The sequence below is a fragment of the Sinohyriopsis cumingii genome, chromosome 16, assembly GCF_028554795.1.
Source record: "Sinohyriopsis cumingii isolate HCF-2022 chromosome 16, ASM2855479v2, whole genome shotgun sequence".
NCBI lineage: Eukaryota > Metazoa > Mollusca > Bivalvia > Unionida > Unionidae > Sinohyriopsis > Sinohyriopsis cumingii.
Window position 1 is genome coordinate 44,745,669 of NC_142976.1, and position 16,037 is coordinate 44,761,705.

Below are 16,037 nucleotides of genomic sequence, written 5' to 3' on the forward strand. Positions count from 1 at the left end.
CAGCCCATGTCGGCAAACCTCGGTATATTAGGAAAAGCATTTGCCTCTCATTTTCTTGACATGATATAGGGAAAAGAGTTAAAAGTGCGCTAAAAATAACAAAATAAAAATAAACAAACAAACAAAACATACACTAGTAAGCTGAAAACTGCGGCTAGTAAGTCATCAAAACGTAATATTGTATTACTGAGACTGCGCAGCAAGCATATCATTGATAACAATTACTCCACGGTCGATAGCACGGTATGTAAGCGAATAATAAAGAATAAAATAACGTTTGTCTTTGTCATGTTTAATACTTACGTCACTGTGTATACTGTTTATTGTAAACAACTGAATGTAACCTAATGATGATGGCAATGGGAACTTTCTCAGCGTCTGCTACCAGTACCGGCGTAATAGCTCGACACGAACACGCGTATAGAAGAACTTCATGTAAATATGAATGATTTATTAACTTCATCATACAAACACACATGCATACATACTTCAAAAACTCTTTTCTCGTGCTCCGGCAATCTCAATATATTTTTTGATCATTGGAGCTAAATAAATATTTAAAAATTCAAAGACATTTTCATATTTATTGAAATTTCTTCTACATTTTTCTTTTTAAATGATATTTTATATTTTATTTATTTCTGGAACTCGCAATAAAAACGAATTCCTGAAGAAACCGTCAATTTTCTGCGTCACAAAATCGAATAAAAATGATGTCTTGTGTATAATTATGTTTCTATTTTGAAATTTAATGAGCACACGCCTTTTAAGAGGGTTATTGTCACAAACAACAAGACAAATCTTCCATAGAATTCTGATTAATGGATCCAGTCAGAGTTTATAATGTGAATATTCATACGGTTAGATTTATGAGTGAAAATGCTTCCATTAAACACAATTTAGATTTTTACAGTGTTAATGAGCAAATTTAATGAACTTTTTGTAACAAATTATCAGCAGTATCCTTGGCGGTTTTTGTATCTTCAGCAAGGTCCTTGCTTCAGAACGTCAATTCTCATGCGTCGTCTGAAAAGAGAAAAGCAAATATTGAATATACGTGTTTTTTTTTCAACATTTATTTTTAAAACGTCAGTTTACATGGATACACCATTTACGCCCAAGATAAATACAACCCAACCTAACCCCGCTAGAAAGAGGAAAAACAAAAACAAAACAAAAACAAACAAACAAAAAAAAAAAAAAAAAACACAAAAAAAAACGTTAGGCTGATTTTTGTCGTTCAATTTCCTAAACTCCAATATTCCGAAAAGATATAAAAAATGAGAACGTTATTACTCTCTGTATTGTGTTCATCAAGGTATATGTCAGATCGTAGATGGAGAAACAAGGATATTCTTATGGGACAAGTACCAAATATGTGCTAGAAATTTGTTTTTATCAGTCTTAACCCATCCCACCCCAGCTCTGACTCCTATCATTTTCACAGTACGTAGGATAAACTCGATTTTAATAATCCCTTTTCCTGCTACTTTCCTGCTTGGCAGGCATCGATCGTTTTATTTCACTGAAATAGAAATGTCGTAAAACATCTAAATGCACAGGCATGATATGAGATAGAAATATTGCCTGGAACTTATATATGCCCTACACATACAATTGCGGTCAAGACATAAATTTCCTAAATAGTATTTAGGAAATTTTATCATCATCGTTCTCCTGTCTCACTACAGTTCAAGCCTAAATGTGTTTCTTTTGCGAAAACGCCAAATCACTTTGAACCAATACTGGGGTTTTGTGACCGACCATGCAAACTGCTATCAAATGTTTGAAAATGATCCACGAAGGTATATAGAAAAAGAGCTGCAAAATTGTGCATATCCGTGCACTATTTTTCTAAATTTATCTGTACTAGTTTTTGCAGCACTGAAGAACAGTTGTCGATGCTTAAGCATTTTCACACCGGATGCAAGGTACATCTTCTATTCCTATTCGTTATTTTTCCATTCCCGCGTGTTTGTCACTTGTCCTGTGCGTTGCTATTTATAAACGTTGTATACGTACGTGCAGGCCGCCACTCGTAGCTCACAGTCATTGGAATACGTATTGCTGTCCGTTCCACATACAGGGCTGTAGTTCATGGGACACATCCTTGGACAACCACTTTGTTGTTGACGCTCGTCCAGGCTGCCGTGGAAAATGTTCCCATGCCCACCGCTTTGTTGGCGATCGTAGTCTCTCTCTCTAGCACGATGGTACCATGACACTGGTTGATCTTCCCTGACACGATACCTTCTACCATCGTGGAGTGCAATCGTCTGGCGATGTCCCTGTCCATGGTGACCTCCGTGATGGTAATGTGGATGTCGCATTACGTCATCAAAGTCATGCCGCCGATGAGCGTCAGCTGAAAATGTAAAATACGAAATCAAAAGAAAGACAGAAAACCCTTTCTCAACATAAAATCATATAAAATGAATTTTTGTTATTGTTAAGATGGTGTGTCAGATTAACATTTATTAAGTTACAAGCGTTATTGCCTCTAGGTTTAATTTATTGTACAAATTTGATATTATATTAAACAACTTAAGGACAATCGGTCATTACAGTATATATACTAGAAATAAAACGGAAGGAAAGTGTCGAGAATTATATCTTCAAACGTTTGATATAGTTATCTAGCACTTGGTGATATAAACGTTGGATTTAACATGAATTTATATCGTTTATTGATCGGTATTGACTCAGGGTAAAACAATATGTCCCTGAAAACGGCATTAAAATGTCCTCAACGTTACGTATCTAGAAAATTTATAAAAGAGTTAAGAACTGATCATTTCTCAATAGGAGCATAGGCGTATTTCACGTACTCAAATCCAGTTATATGATACAACAATTTTAATCAAAGGGTAGAACACTCTCCTTTCTTATGACTCAGTGGTCATAAACTAAATAACCGAAAGAATGAAAGGCAACAATTTTTGTAAATCTTAACAAACAATTTAATTATCAATATTATAAATGAAAATATGAGAGGAACTTACAGCATTATGTAGCGACAAATTAACATTATGGCAAGGAATTTGAATAAAAGCGCACTCTACTCCCTGAACAAGAACACTTTCAGAAGAAGAAGACTTCTCAGACAAAGGCAAGGTATCTGACAATAAAAGACTCTAAGAAACTCTTGTGTTCCTTAATATTTTAATAGGAATATGGCTGACCAAATCGGAGACAGAACCTTTCGAGATAAATGGTTATTAATTTTCCATAACAAAATCAGACTGGGGTTTGTTTGACCCAACACATGTATTGTTTCCAGTACATGACCATGACCTTGATCTATGAGAAACAAGAGCATTTAGAACGGCTCTGTCTTTATTCCGTTGCTTATTATTTAACTTAAAGCAATCAGAAATAACGTACCCCAATTTCTTGCTCGTGCTCATATGATAAGTATTTCTGTTCAGTCTTATCAGACGTTTGATTCTTATTAGTTGTACCAGATTGAAATTTGTAAGTATTATCTTGAGACTGAGTTCGTTTCATACAAACCATCTGCTGAGAGGAAAACTTATAGACAATGAATCTTTGTGTGCCAAGGAATATTCGTCAATTGTACGGGCAACGCGTTCTAAGGTATCTATCTTGTGTTCATCAAGGTAAATTTTTGACGTCATTATGGACACAGTTCTTGAACTCCTCGACTAATATGAGATGTGTAAGTTTGTCATAATCTTCATCAATACTTTTAGATGCATACGTCCAACTGATGTTTTTTTTCCCTTGCAAACTCGACATAGGTTTGGCTATTTTTTTTTCGCAATTCCGAAACCTGTCGATATGCTTCATTTACCAACTCATAACCCTTCAAGATACAATGCTTGAACAAACCATAATCCGTACTTGCTTCTACTAACAGAGAAGTCTAGACTTCGCGAGCTTTGCCAATAAATATATCCTGTAATAACAAAGCCAAATGCTCTCTCGGTAGTTTTAAATATTTAGCAATGTGTTTTTCTTCAAAATGTAAACAATACTGATCTACATTTTTTTCTTTAAAAGTGGATACTAATGTATTACGTTTTGTAACATGAACTTTCATGCGTGGGTTACTTTATTCTTGCCAGTTGTACTTTTAAAATAATTGACTGCATTTCCATCTCTCTGTTTCTTGTTTTGTATTTTCATTTGCATCTCCATTCCTTTTGCATTTGCAATTTGAGTTGCATCTATTCTTTCTGAATTTATCTTTCTCTTTCTTTCTCCTTCGTTTACATTTTCATTTTCACGTCTTTTTTTCTTTTTGAATTTGTCTCTCTCTTTCCTCTTTTTCAAACTCCCTTACATTCTTGTATTTAAATTTCAATTTCAGAACTTGCAAGTTAGAGCCAGATGGAGACTTACTAATCACACTAAGGAAATTTATCCAAAATATTCTTTTCTACCAAATATTAAACCAAAACTTTTTTGTTTCTTGTTACAACAAAGATAGATTTTCCTCTAAAGAATCATGTTGTCAAACATGTTGGAGCAATTTGTCATTTTTCAAGGATTTAAAAAAGTGTTCTTCTTTAAACCACATTGTTTTTTTAATTTCAATTTCTCTGAAATATTTGTAAAAATTCGGATCGCGGACGAGCCCCTAAGTTTTGTTATGATTCTATGGTCATAAAATAAGTAAAAGAAAGAAACAAAACCAAGTTTTGTAAGCCGTAACAAAAAAAAATTGATTATCAACGTTATAAATGAAAATGAAAATGTTAGAACAAATTACAGTATTATGAAGTGAATCCAAAATAATCCTGATAAAGTTCTAGAAGGTCCAAAAGAGTCAAAAGTTCCGTATGAATTTCAAGACCCGAAATGCACTGGTCTTCCATGAATCGTGACGTTGTCAAGATGGCGTTGTCCCAATTTGTAAAAAAAATTCATAAAAGTTCCCGAAAAATATTTTAATCCAAAAAATGAGCACTTTCTAGTTCCACTGAACAGTCCAAACAAATGCTTTTCCTCGCGAATAATATCTAAGTTCAAAATAAAGTACGTCTACTGCAGACTTACAAGAGAAACACAAGAAATGAGGATGACTCCAAAAAGGAATGAATCTGATTGCTCAGTTCCCTCCTTGTATACACCTTTCACAACATACCCCTATGTGACAGAACATACTGCTCAATAAATTGAGAAACTGCCTTATTCATGTGACCTAGCCCAACCAATGGGGAACTACTTAATTCTTCTAGAACCGTCCCAATCCCATCTGCTAATAAGAAATTATCCCAATGTCGCCATCAAAATTATTGTTAGTACTTGGCAACAAATACTTAAGTATCTGTTTATAGAGCCTGTTTAATTTTTACTCTCTTAATAATCCCAACACAAACGTACGCAAAATCTAATTAAAGATAATAAGAAATTACTATAATTTACGGCCACGAATAAAAATTACAAAAATGATATAAAATCATGTACCAGGAGTTACAAAAAATATAGACATACATAACACCTAGAACTCCTTTGGCAATGAAAACCTTTTATTGCAAACATAAACAATACGGTAAATTAGACCGTGTCCTCTTGTGCATATCTAGAAAGAGTGAATATATAATGTCAAGAGCACAGTATTTTTGATGGGTATCTGAACTGGGTACTACGGTTTAAGAATCCAAGCGATTCATGAAGTTGTTTTATTAATTGATTGGTACAAACCTACAAACATAATGAGTGGTCGACCGTAAGCTAGTATGCTCTGTATATTACAGTTACCCAGATTCAAAGCGATTAAACCAGCTTAAAGTAGTCAAAGCGCTTGAAATCGTTTTTTTAAAATTTTATTTATAGTGGATGCCTCCTTTTTATATGTAATGAGATACTAAAATTTTCGGTACATCCGTAAAATACATAGTACTGAAAGGTGGCGCGGAAATATAACAATGGGTCAAATACATATATAACCTTACTGATCTACGTTGGTGGCGCTCGACAATTTCGCATTTTGCGTAGGGAGGGGTAGAGTTTTAAAGAAAATGAATTTATCCGGCCTTCCTCACTGGTTATACTGGCTATTTAAAAAAGACCTTGTATATCTTAGGTATAGTTCAAAGAACCTTTAATTCTCTTTATTTTGATGTATGATTGATGAGTGTACTATGGGTTATTGAGTATATAGCTTGGCCTTACTCAAGATGTGCACCTTTCAAAAAAGTGCTAGCTCCACTTGGTTATTTTCACTTCCTGAACTTCAGAGGTAAATTGTATAAAAATGAGCCAATAACATTTTTTTATAATACATTTTACATATTTGATAATTCATTCATTGCACTTTCAGAAGCTGGTATTGTCTAGTCTGGCAAAATTCATTTTCCCTATTTTAATAGCTGCTATGGAAAGTGTACTTTAGACTAATTCAGGCTGAATATTTAGCACAAGGGAGCAGTCATTTTAATTAGCAGTGTGCTTAGATCATGTATAATTTCCAAAGTACAATATCCAAAGAAATATCATCCACATTACATTAATGTAGCATAGAGGTGAACCAACATTCTCTCCATTGTGCATGTTTTAAATGCAAACAACTTCACCTTACATACGTCACTCTCTCAAAAGTACATAAGAACTGGTGAGCGCCCCTTAAAGAGAACATAGGTGTTTTTATTGTATGATTTAATTTTGATTCTATGGCCGAAACATTTAAGTCGCAAGCATCAAAACAGCCCTTTTTAATAATTCTCTTGTATTTCCCCCCTCCACAGAAAGGTATTTATGAGTGTCAGAGTCTCTAACAAGTCAGCCCCAACCCCCCACAAAGAAGTGAGCTATTTTAAAAATGCACATTACATTTTGTCAACAGAGCAACCAATGTGATGCTGAATGACAGGGACATGGAACTAGTCAGAGTTATTTATGAGATATCAACAATAAATTTTACAGTTTGAAAAGGGATGGAACAGATCAGGTTCATAAAGGTCAAAGGGTAAATTATTTGCTTATTGATTAATATGGAAGAAGCGAATTTGCTATCTCATCATTTATTCATTTATTTTTTTATTTCATTGCAAATAAATGAAAAGAAACATTTTCACTATATATTTCATTGACTTATTGCAACAGTTTTAAATTTAAGTTGACTCTATTCCTATATTCTAAGACTTCTAATTTCCCCATAATTAAGGTCCCTCCTCACACAAACATGCCTCATGGCAAATTTAGTATGTAAGAGCAAAATGAGCATAATTAGCTTATTTTCATGCTAACATCAATATTAATGTACCATTTTATTCAGAACATTATACATTCTGATACGAAAATTAAAAACAAATAATTGCATACATTTTTATATTTGTTTTAAGGTGGCGCTCTACGGTTTCGCTATTTGCATTGGGTTAGAATTTTAAAGAAAAAGAATTCCCCCGGCTTTCCTCACTGGTTATACTGGCTTATAAAAAAGACCTTGTATATCTTAGGTATAATTCAAAGAACCTTTAATTCTCTTTATTTTGGCGTATGATTGATGAGTGTAATATGGGTTATTGAGTATACAGCTTGGCTTTACTCCAGATGTGCACCTTTCAAAAAAGTGCTAGCTCCACTTGGTCATTTTCACTTCCTGAACTTCAGAGGTAAATGGTATAAAAAAGAGCCGATCACTTTTGTTTTACATTTTATATATTTGGTAATTCATTCATTGCACTTTCAGAAGCTGGTATTGTCCAGTCTGGCAAAATTCATTTTCCCTATTTTAATAGCTGATATGGAAAGTGTACTTTAGACTAATTCAGGTCGAATTTTTAGCACAAGGGAGCAGTCATTTTAATTAGCAGTGTGCTTAGATCATGTATAATTTCCAAAAGTACAATATCCAATGAAATATCATCCACATTGCATTAATGTAGCATAGAGGTATACCACCATTTTCTCCATTGTGCATGTTTTAAATGCAAACAACTCCACCTTACAGACGTCACTCTCTCAAAAGTACATAATAACTGTACATAATACATAATAAATTGGCATTGAATCTTGGTAATTGTTACACACACACAAATATATATATATATATATATATCCGTAAATGAGACTGTTTAATCGCTTTAACCTTGTTTATCATCGCTAAGCCAGCTATCTACGGTGAATGGGTTTTCAAAATGTTTGAAAGAGAACATAGCCCTGCCACATGGCTTATTCTTTCAAAAAGCACTCGTCTAGGAATATAAGCAATGCTTTTTAAATGTTTGTAAAGATCGATCAACATCATTTTCATTTTCATTTGTTAAAATATGGTTCACTCAGTCAACCAGTTTAAAATCCTAGAATAGAATTGTACAGAAAATGATTAGAAACGAAGCAATCTTATTTAAATGGCATAAACACAAGAAATAATCAACTATTATATAAAGACGAATGTGACAATCAACAATGTACTTTTCAAACGTTTAGAACTAGATGAAGTCTACCCATTTTTGTGAATTAATATTTTCAGCAACATTCAACAAATAAAAGTTTCCAGCCGCAGTAATCTCACGGAATTTTAAGATTTCTACATTTCATAGTCTGTTTTAAGATTTCAAATTGTAAATAGCCAGAAAAGCTTAGATGAATTTGCCTTTGCTGCAATAACAGATGGAAAGAAAGAAGATAAAATGCAATAGATTAAAAAGCACAAAATTGCCTAAATGAAAACCTTGAAAAAAAATGACGAAATGATAACACATGAGGAAGAATTCAAGATGATATCAAACGATATGAAGATTCAAAATATAAACATTAATAGTTATGACAGAGAGTCAAGCTTTAACATATTTTTCATTTTGCAACTAATGGAACAAAATGAATTAGATCAAATTAATAATGATCTGAAACGAATGGTGTGGGACATGAAAAATAAAAATAATACACAAATATTAATACGTTTATTTTCAGCAGCAATTCTCACCTTAGAAGCCTGTCTCTATGGATTTGGTACAAACAATTCTGATGAACAGCGCCGCAAAGTCACGTGAACTCGATCCGATTACCAGTGCTTTGATTCAATATTGCTTTCACTAAGCAATGTTATGAAACTTCTCTCTCTTATGGAGAATTCTCATCAAAAGTGCCATTGTAAAGCATGTGTTGAAGAAACAGACGCTTGACCATAATGGTTTAAAGAACTACCGCTCTCTCTGTAACCTCCTATTGATGTAAACAATCTTAGAAAAAGTTCTTCTATCCCAACTTGGATTTCATTTGAATTAAATTAGTCTTTTTAGCCGTCTCCATATTACTGAAACTGTCCTTCTGAAAGTAGTTAACGACTTTTGCTGCGCTTTGGATAGTAGAAATATTAGTCATCACCCTCCTTGACTTGTCTGCGGCAACTTCACACAAGAGACCATCACATATAACTTCACCGTCTCCAGCACGTATTTGGTATTCACAATAGTTTTGGATTTAGTCTTATTAAGTCAACGGGAGACAACTTGTGTCCGTAAATGGGAAACATTCTAGCTCAGGTAATCTATGTTTTCGGTGTTCCACAAGGATCTGTTCTCAGCCACATTGTCTTCACTCTTTACACGCAACCGCTCTCAAGTGGCATAGACCGACATCCGATGTTTTAAAAGTTGTACGCTGATCACACTCAAATATTCAAATCTAGCTGCCCAACTGAAGTTGAGGCTACTATCCACGTCGTAGCGGTGCATTTTCGATGTGAAGTTATGGATGACATGTAACAAGCTGCAGATGAATGATGATAAAACTGAAGACATCATTATCACTACGCAAATTCTTTTTCATTTACATCCTTTACCAATAAGTATCAGGTGTCATTCTCGACAGTACGCTCTAATTACACCAACATGTCATGAACATATGCAAGGCTACCTATCTGCAGCTGACACGAATCAACTCCATTCGAAACTTTCTTCCGGCTGACTTCACTAAACCATTTGTGTTTTCCATAGTACTTTCAAGACTGGACTCATTAAATTCGCTTCCGTCTGGTTCATCTCAGTATCTGCTACAGAAACTTCAAGTTCAAAACACATCTACACAGATTATCTTTAGAGTACGAAGAACGGAGCATACCTCCCCCTGCCTGTAACCTCTGCTGGCTACCCGTTCAATCCAGAATCAAACACAAAATTTGTTCACTATTGTTATGTATATCTATATTATGCGCACTATCATTCATGATTGTAGTTTGTAAGAGTTATTTAGTCAATATTTTAAACACTTGTTTTCTAAATGAATCGGTTTGTACTATAGGACGAGTCATTCTAATAGTGCGCAGAACCATTCATAGCTTCGAAGGTTGAGTTATCCAAGTAAACATTACGTACTGTGAATGGTCGTAATTTTTTAAAAGCTAAGATGACCCAATTCTCGATTAGCTATCTAACCCACGTGACACTGTTTACCGGTTCGATGCGCAATGTGAATGAGTCATTGAAACGTCTGTATGTTTTATTAACTTTGGCTTAGCAATCTATATAAGAGAATTATTGCGTATAATTAAGCGTCCTTAATAGAACCACCATTTACGGAATTACTGTTAATTCATTTAAAGACATTTTGAAATTATATCACAGTGATTCTTCTGTACTGTTGATACATCAGTACATTATTGAACATCATTCGGAGTACCATTGAAACTCATTCACAAGTAATATTTGTACAAAATCATACATTAGACATTGACATTGGGCATTTGAAACAATATGTTTTCATAATACGATATACCACGTCCCTGACGCTCGCTCTGTCTCTCTGCCCCCCTCTCTCTCTCACTCTCTGACACACACACACACACACACACACGGAAAAAAATATATAAGCTTTAATGGAATTCATGCTCGGACTCTTGATGTTTCTCAATAATGGTTCTCTTAAACATCGACTTCTTGTTCACTCTTTAATACCATTAGCACTTATGAAAATTTGTTCTCCATATATTGCAATAAGTAGTGTGTTGATTGCAATACACTACCGCGTAACGTAATATATCGCAGTAAAGTCTGGTCGGGGCGCTGCGGTAACTTAGTTAAAAGAGTGTCGGACGTGTAATCAAAGGGTCAGGGTTTCGGCTGTACTCCCAGGCCAACTGTCTGCAGGAAAGGTGCCTAGGTGGCATTTCTTCTGCCTGATATAGCCAACAATGTCGTAATATCTAGCAAAGCTGAGAAAGGTTTTAAATTAGTTTCCGGAAATTAAACATTAGGAAGTCACGATGGCGAACGTGCATTGACTTTGATATTTGTTTTTATACGATGACTTTTCTATTACCCTTCCGTCTTGCCGTCTCTTACCTCGGGAACAATTTCACTTAAGGTAATTCAATTTTATTCCTGGGCGACCCATCTAGCGGATTCACATTATTTTTACATGAATGATCCATTCCTTTGTTTGACAGGAAGAAAGCTGACAGATGTGTAAAGATTACACAATAATCTAATGTCTGTTAAATTACATTAAAAGTCAAGTTTTTTGTGAAAAATTTGATTTATTTTTTATACAGTGGCGTCGCTAGGGGGGTGCGGGGGGGGGGGGGTGCGGACCGCACCGGGTGACACCATCTCAGAGGGGTGACACCAAAATGAAAAACTGCAAATTTTACAGAGCACACACTGCTCGGTCTAGTCGGATTTCATAAGCGGATAACCGATCATAGTTAAATACATGACTAGCAGGCACAGGGTGCCACCATGCAGTCTGCAAGTAAGTTTAATGTAAAAATAACTATAACTTAACGTTGTTACAGGTCTTAAATACTTTTACCTTCTGACCTTCAATTAATTTGTTTTTGTTCTTGTCATTTTTATACTGTGGACTTATTTTAAGAAGAAGAAATCCATGGTGGAAGTCTGGAGGGCTGACACCATGAGTTTACCGCACTGGGTGACACCAACCCTAGCGACGCCGCTGTTTTTATATTCATGATAACAAAGTTTATAATAACAATACACAAACCCGTGAAGTGCAAAGAACTGAGAAGAATGCCAAAGTCCAAGAAGTGTTTAAGAAATGAGAAAACTATACAAGTTCATGAAGTGTTTAAGAAGTGAGAAAAATGCGAAAATCACTAAAATGGTATTTTGCAAGAAATGCAGTCGATTTAATAAAAACAACAAAACTCATGAATAAGTCACGTGGTGTCGCAGCCGAATGGAAGAAAGGTGAAAAGATGATTAAACAATGTAAATTTTAAATCACAAATGAAACGGACATATTATGTGTGGGGTGGGGTGGAATATCACATACAGTTTATATCTTTTTCATTACAAAAAGTCTGACCCAATTTGTGATCAATGTTCTTATTACCTATCCATGTGATTAAGTGATTTAAAAAATAATCTTTCTTTAGATCTCTATGGTGATTGTTACAACCACCGAATAATTTGTATCCATCAAAATATGTTTTCTGTGTAATAATATTAATTTAATGTCTTTAGTTATTTTTCTATCAAACTTTCTAAAGTAGTGCACCGACATATATATATATATATATATATATATATATATATATATATATATATATATATATATATATATATATATATCTGATCTGCAGGCCGAGTTTAGGTTTATATTGGTGAAACCCGTAAATGTACACAAGATAATACAGGCTCCACAACTCCTTTCTTCTCACTTTACCTTTATTATTAGTTTTAATTTTCTTTTCATCCATATTTTATTGTCGAATGCACAATTAATTAATTAGTATTGTTGCAACTTTTTATGTACTCTTTTTCTTTGCATTGATTAATACACGCTATAAGTGAGGTATCATCCTCAAGAAGTTAGAGCACGTTGTGGTCTATTACAAAACGTCATTGCAGCGTGCTATTAATACTAGAGACTTTCGAGATGGAATGGCCAGACATTCCTAAACATGTTTATCCCTACAACGTAAGACAGTCACATCCCCCGATATTTTTGTTCTGGGCGTGATGGGTCTTACAGCCTAACTAACGGCGCTGTCTAGCGTGTTCTGATGTTGACTAACAGTGTAACTAAAGTCAATTTTTTAGGAATATCACACACAACTTGCAACCAATAATAACGCTTTTCCACAAAGTGAAATTATGTTTTTGTCAGACTTTACTTACCCTGATGTCTTTTCTCCAATAAATTCAAATTCTCACAAAAGAAATGGACCATTTTCAAGTTTCTTTGGCTGGAAAGCCGGGAATGCCGAAATCGGGTTAAAATGAAAAATTATTCTTTAACGAAACGAATAAAAATATAGTATGCCCATTGGAATTGTAAGCAGCGTTTTGTTTCGTTCAAGGAACATATCCCCTCAACGAACGTACTGGAACATACTTCGGCGTTCCTCGACTACCATCGCTTTGCAACAAATTAAAATGGATTATGGACGTTTCGCCCCATGGACGTTTCGGCCCAGGACATTTCGCCCCACATCAACGGAAATATCGGACATTTATAGAAATTCACAAGCATTGCACCATTGTCTTCATTTTACTTTAGGGGCCTACCGTTAAGATTTAATTTCATGCCCCATAATCCCATCACTCTCATCCATTTCAATTACATTCAGCGTGCCGTTATATCAGACATTATTTTCCTCTTTTTTTTCTTCATTTATGTAATAAGACTGATCAGAAAATTAATCTATCGTTTACAGTGATCATTTTCTATACGGCAGTACTTTTATTTTCGCTGTTACACAAACTGATGAAAACTACTTTTACCGTTTGTAGGAAATTATCAATCATGCTGTTCGTTTACCCAATCGGCGAGCGTAAATTAGACACAACTTAAAAGAGGGCTTTGTAAGCCTAACAGTCAATATCAAGATCGTATATATGGAGTTAGGTTTATTCCTTTCGCGAAACATAAAAAACTACGATGATTAAAGACTTGTGGTCGCCCGCAAAATAGCTTTTTTTTTAAATGTTGAACTTTGCTCAATTTTTTTAAGCTCGGGTTAATTGGCTTTTTATCTCCTGCCATTTATTGGCATTGTTACATTGAATTTTGTAAAACTAGCTATAAATCGGGTCCTAATTACTCGACTGACCTGCTGACAGAAACAATCCAAATTAATGTATTTCATTTCTATAGCCCGATCGTTATACATTACATCTTTTCAAAGCTGTGCACAGAATAGCCCGACATATCGCGAGCAAGGAAAACACTGGGGGCGAGGAATGTTAATTGTAATTAACAATAAAGAGATATAAAAATGGTTTCAGAGATTTATATTTTTGAAATATGAAGCATGTATTTGCATTTTTAAATCAACACACATCACTAATCAAAATTACAGCTCATGACAAGGTATGGGTGTCAAATTATGATGTGCAAAAGTAACTATGACTTTTTTTTTAAATGCATGCAAGTAAAACATCAGCTACTACTATACGAAATTGAAATACAAATATACATATTATCTCTACTGAAGTATAATGTTTGCAACATATGGACAACGCAAAAGGCACGTGCATATAAAATATGTCCAGTTTTGGAAAGCAATACTCCGTCCAGCTTATTATATTTTCTTATTGGATACAATCCATCCAATGATAATTTATCATTGTTTTATTATTTTAAATTTAATTTGGGATTTTTATTTTAAATTTAATTTGGAATTTGGGCGAATAAACGGTGTATTGTATTTAAATGACAAATAAACCATATTGTTTTGTATGATTGATGATGTGTGTCGTTTCTCGCATTACCATTATACTGAGACAGGCTGTACTCGAGTGAGGGTCCATACGTTATTTAATTGTACTTCTCCCGACTGTAGCAGGCCGTCTCTTTAACTATTTAGAATAATGCCAAAGAATTCAGATCACAAAGGACACTTAATTATATTTTTTGATCATTTTAAAGTAAAATGAAGAACGTGGTGTAATGCTGATGAATTTCTATAAATGTCCGATAGTTCCATTAATGTGGGGCGAAATGTCCTGGGCCGAAACGTCCATGTACCATGTGGGGCGAAATGTCCATTGAAGTGGGGCGAAATGTCTTGGGCCGAAACGTCCAGGTACCATTAAAATGTATGTTAACCGAACATGAAAATGCGTCCATTTGCTATGTCATATATTAATTCTACCAGGATAAAGACAGCTCATTAAGTACATTAATTACACATACATTAGTGGAAGAGTGTCGATAAAGGCTTCCAAATGTTAGATATTCCTGAAACTTTGACTACTCGTTCCATTGTCAACACTCTATACAAGGCCGTTATTTGGGTAGTAAGACAAAGCACTAAAACAAAAGCAACATGTATTATGTCTTACATTGTAGGGTCTAGAGCATGTCGAGATACATTAGGGTTAGCAACGTAAATTTTTACCAAAAGGACACCAGCAAGTAGAAAGAAAAAATATCCGAGTTGGCTTACAAAATCTTTAGAGCAAGGAAACGGTGTTGTGATATTCGTACATCTTCTCTATATCAGGAAGGTTTTTGGATCCACAGAACCCATTGGCAAGCGAAAACGATTCTGGTAAAACATGCATCATACTTATAAATTTAGCCCTTTGTAACATATACAAAAATGCAACTTACTTGCATCAGCGACGAGAAGGAGTAGGATCGATGCACAAATTAAATTCAGCATTTTGTTCCTATTGTAGATGTAAATAAGACTTGACTCAGGATTTGGAGTTAATAAAGACTTTCTCATACGCCTGGCAAACAGCTGCTTGCATGGGGCGGATGTCTGTATTTACTTCCCAAAATTTTTATTACGAAGGCAGCGGCATCTAGTGTTATTTTATTGAGAGGTTAACAGTGGGGATAGAAAGGGGAATACAGATGTAATACCCACGTCTCATTAGGTTGAAATAAATTAACTCCGAAGGTCTAAAATGACCATATAAATGTTGTCAGACACCTTTGCCTTTTAATTTTGTTGTCAGACATATATTCTATTAAACGCTGTAAATGATATAGGCATTTATATACAAATTTGTTTCCACTGATTGTCTTGCTAAATTTTTGCATTTCCTTTTGGATCTCTTACTGATACTCGCCTTGACCCTGCTCCAACATTGATACGCAAATACAGGAGCAAAGTGGCAGTATCTGCGGATATCAATGACGCACGAACATTT

General features: G+C 34.6%; 1 protein-coding gene across 1 annotated transcript; it reads right to left on the bottom strand.

Annotated features, from left to right (window-relative positions):
• Positions 1 to 570: 570 nt before the first annotated feature.
• LOC149780341 (uncharacterized) lies at positions 571 to 15,684 on the bottom strand. Its single transcript, XM_089937220.1, has 3 exons — positions 15,490 to 15,684; positions 2,023 to 2,365; positions 571 to 1,026 (listed from the first exon to the last, which is right to left on the bottom strand). Exons 1-3 carry the CDS (start codon positions 15,605 to 15,607, stop codon positions 984 to 986), a joined length of 504 nt encoding a protein of 167 aa, XP_089793346.1. The 5' UTR covers positions 15,608 to 15,684; the 3' UTR covers positions 571 to 983.
• Positions 15,685 to 16,037: the final 353 nt, after the last annotated feature.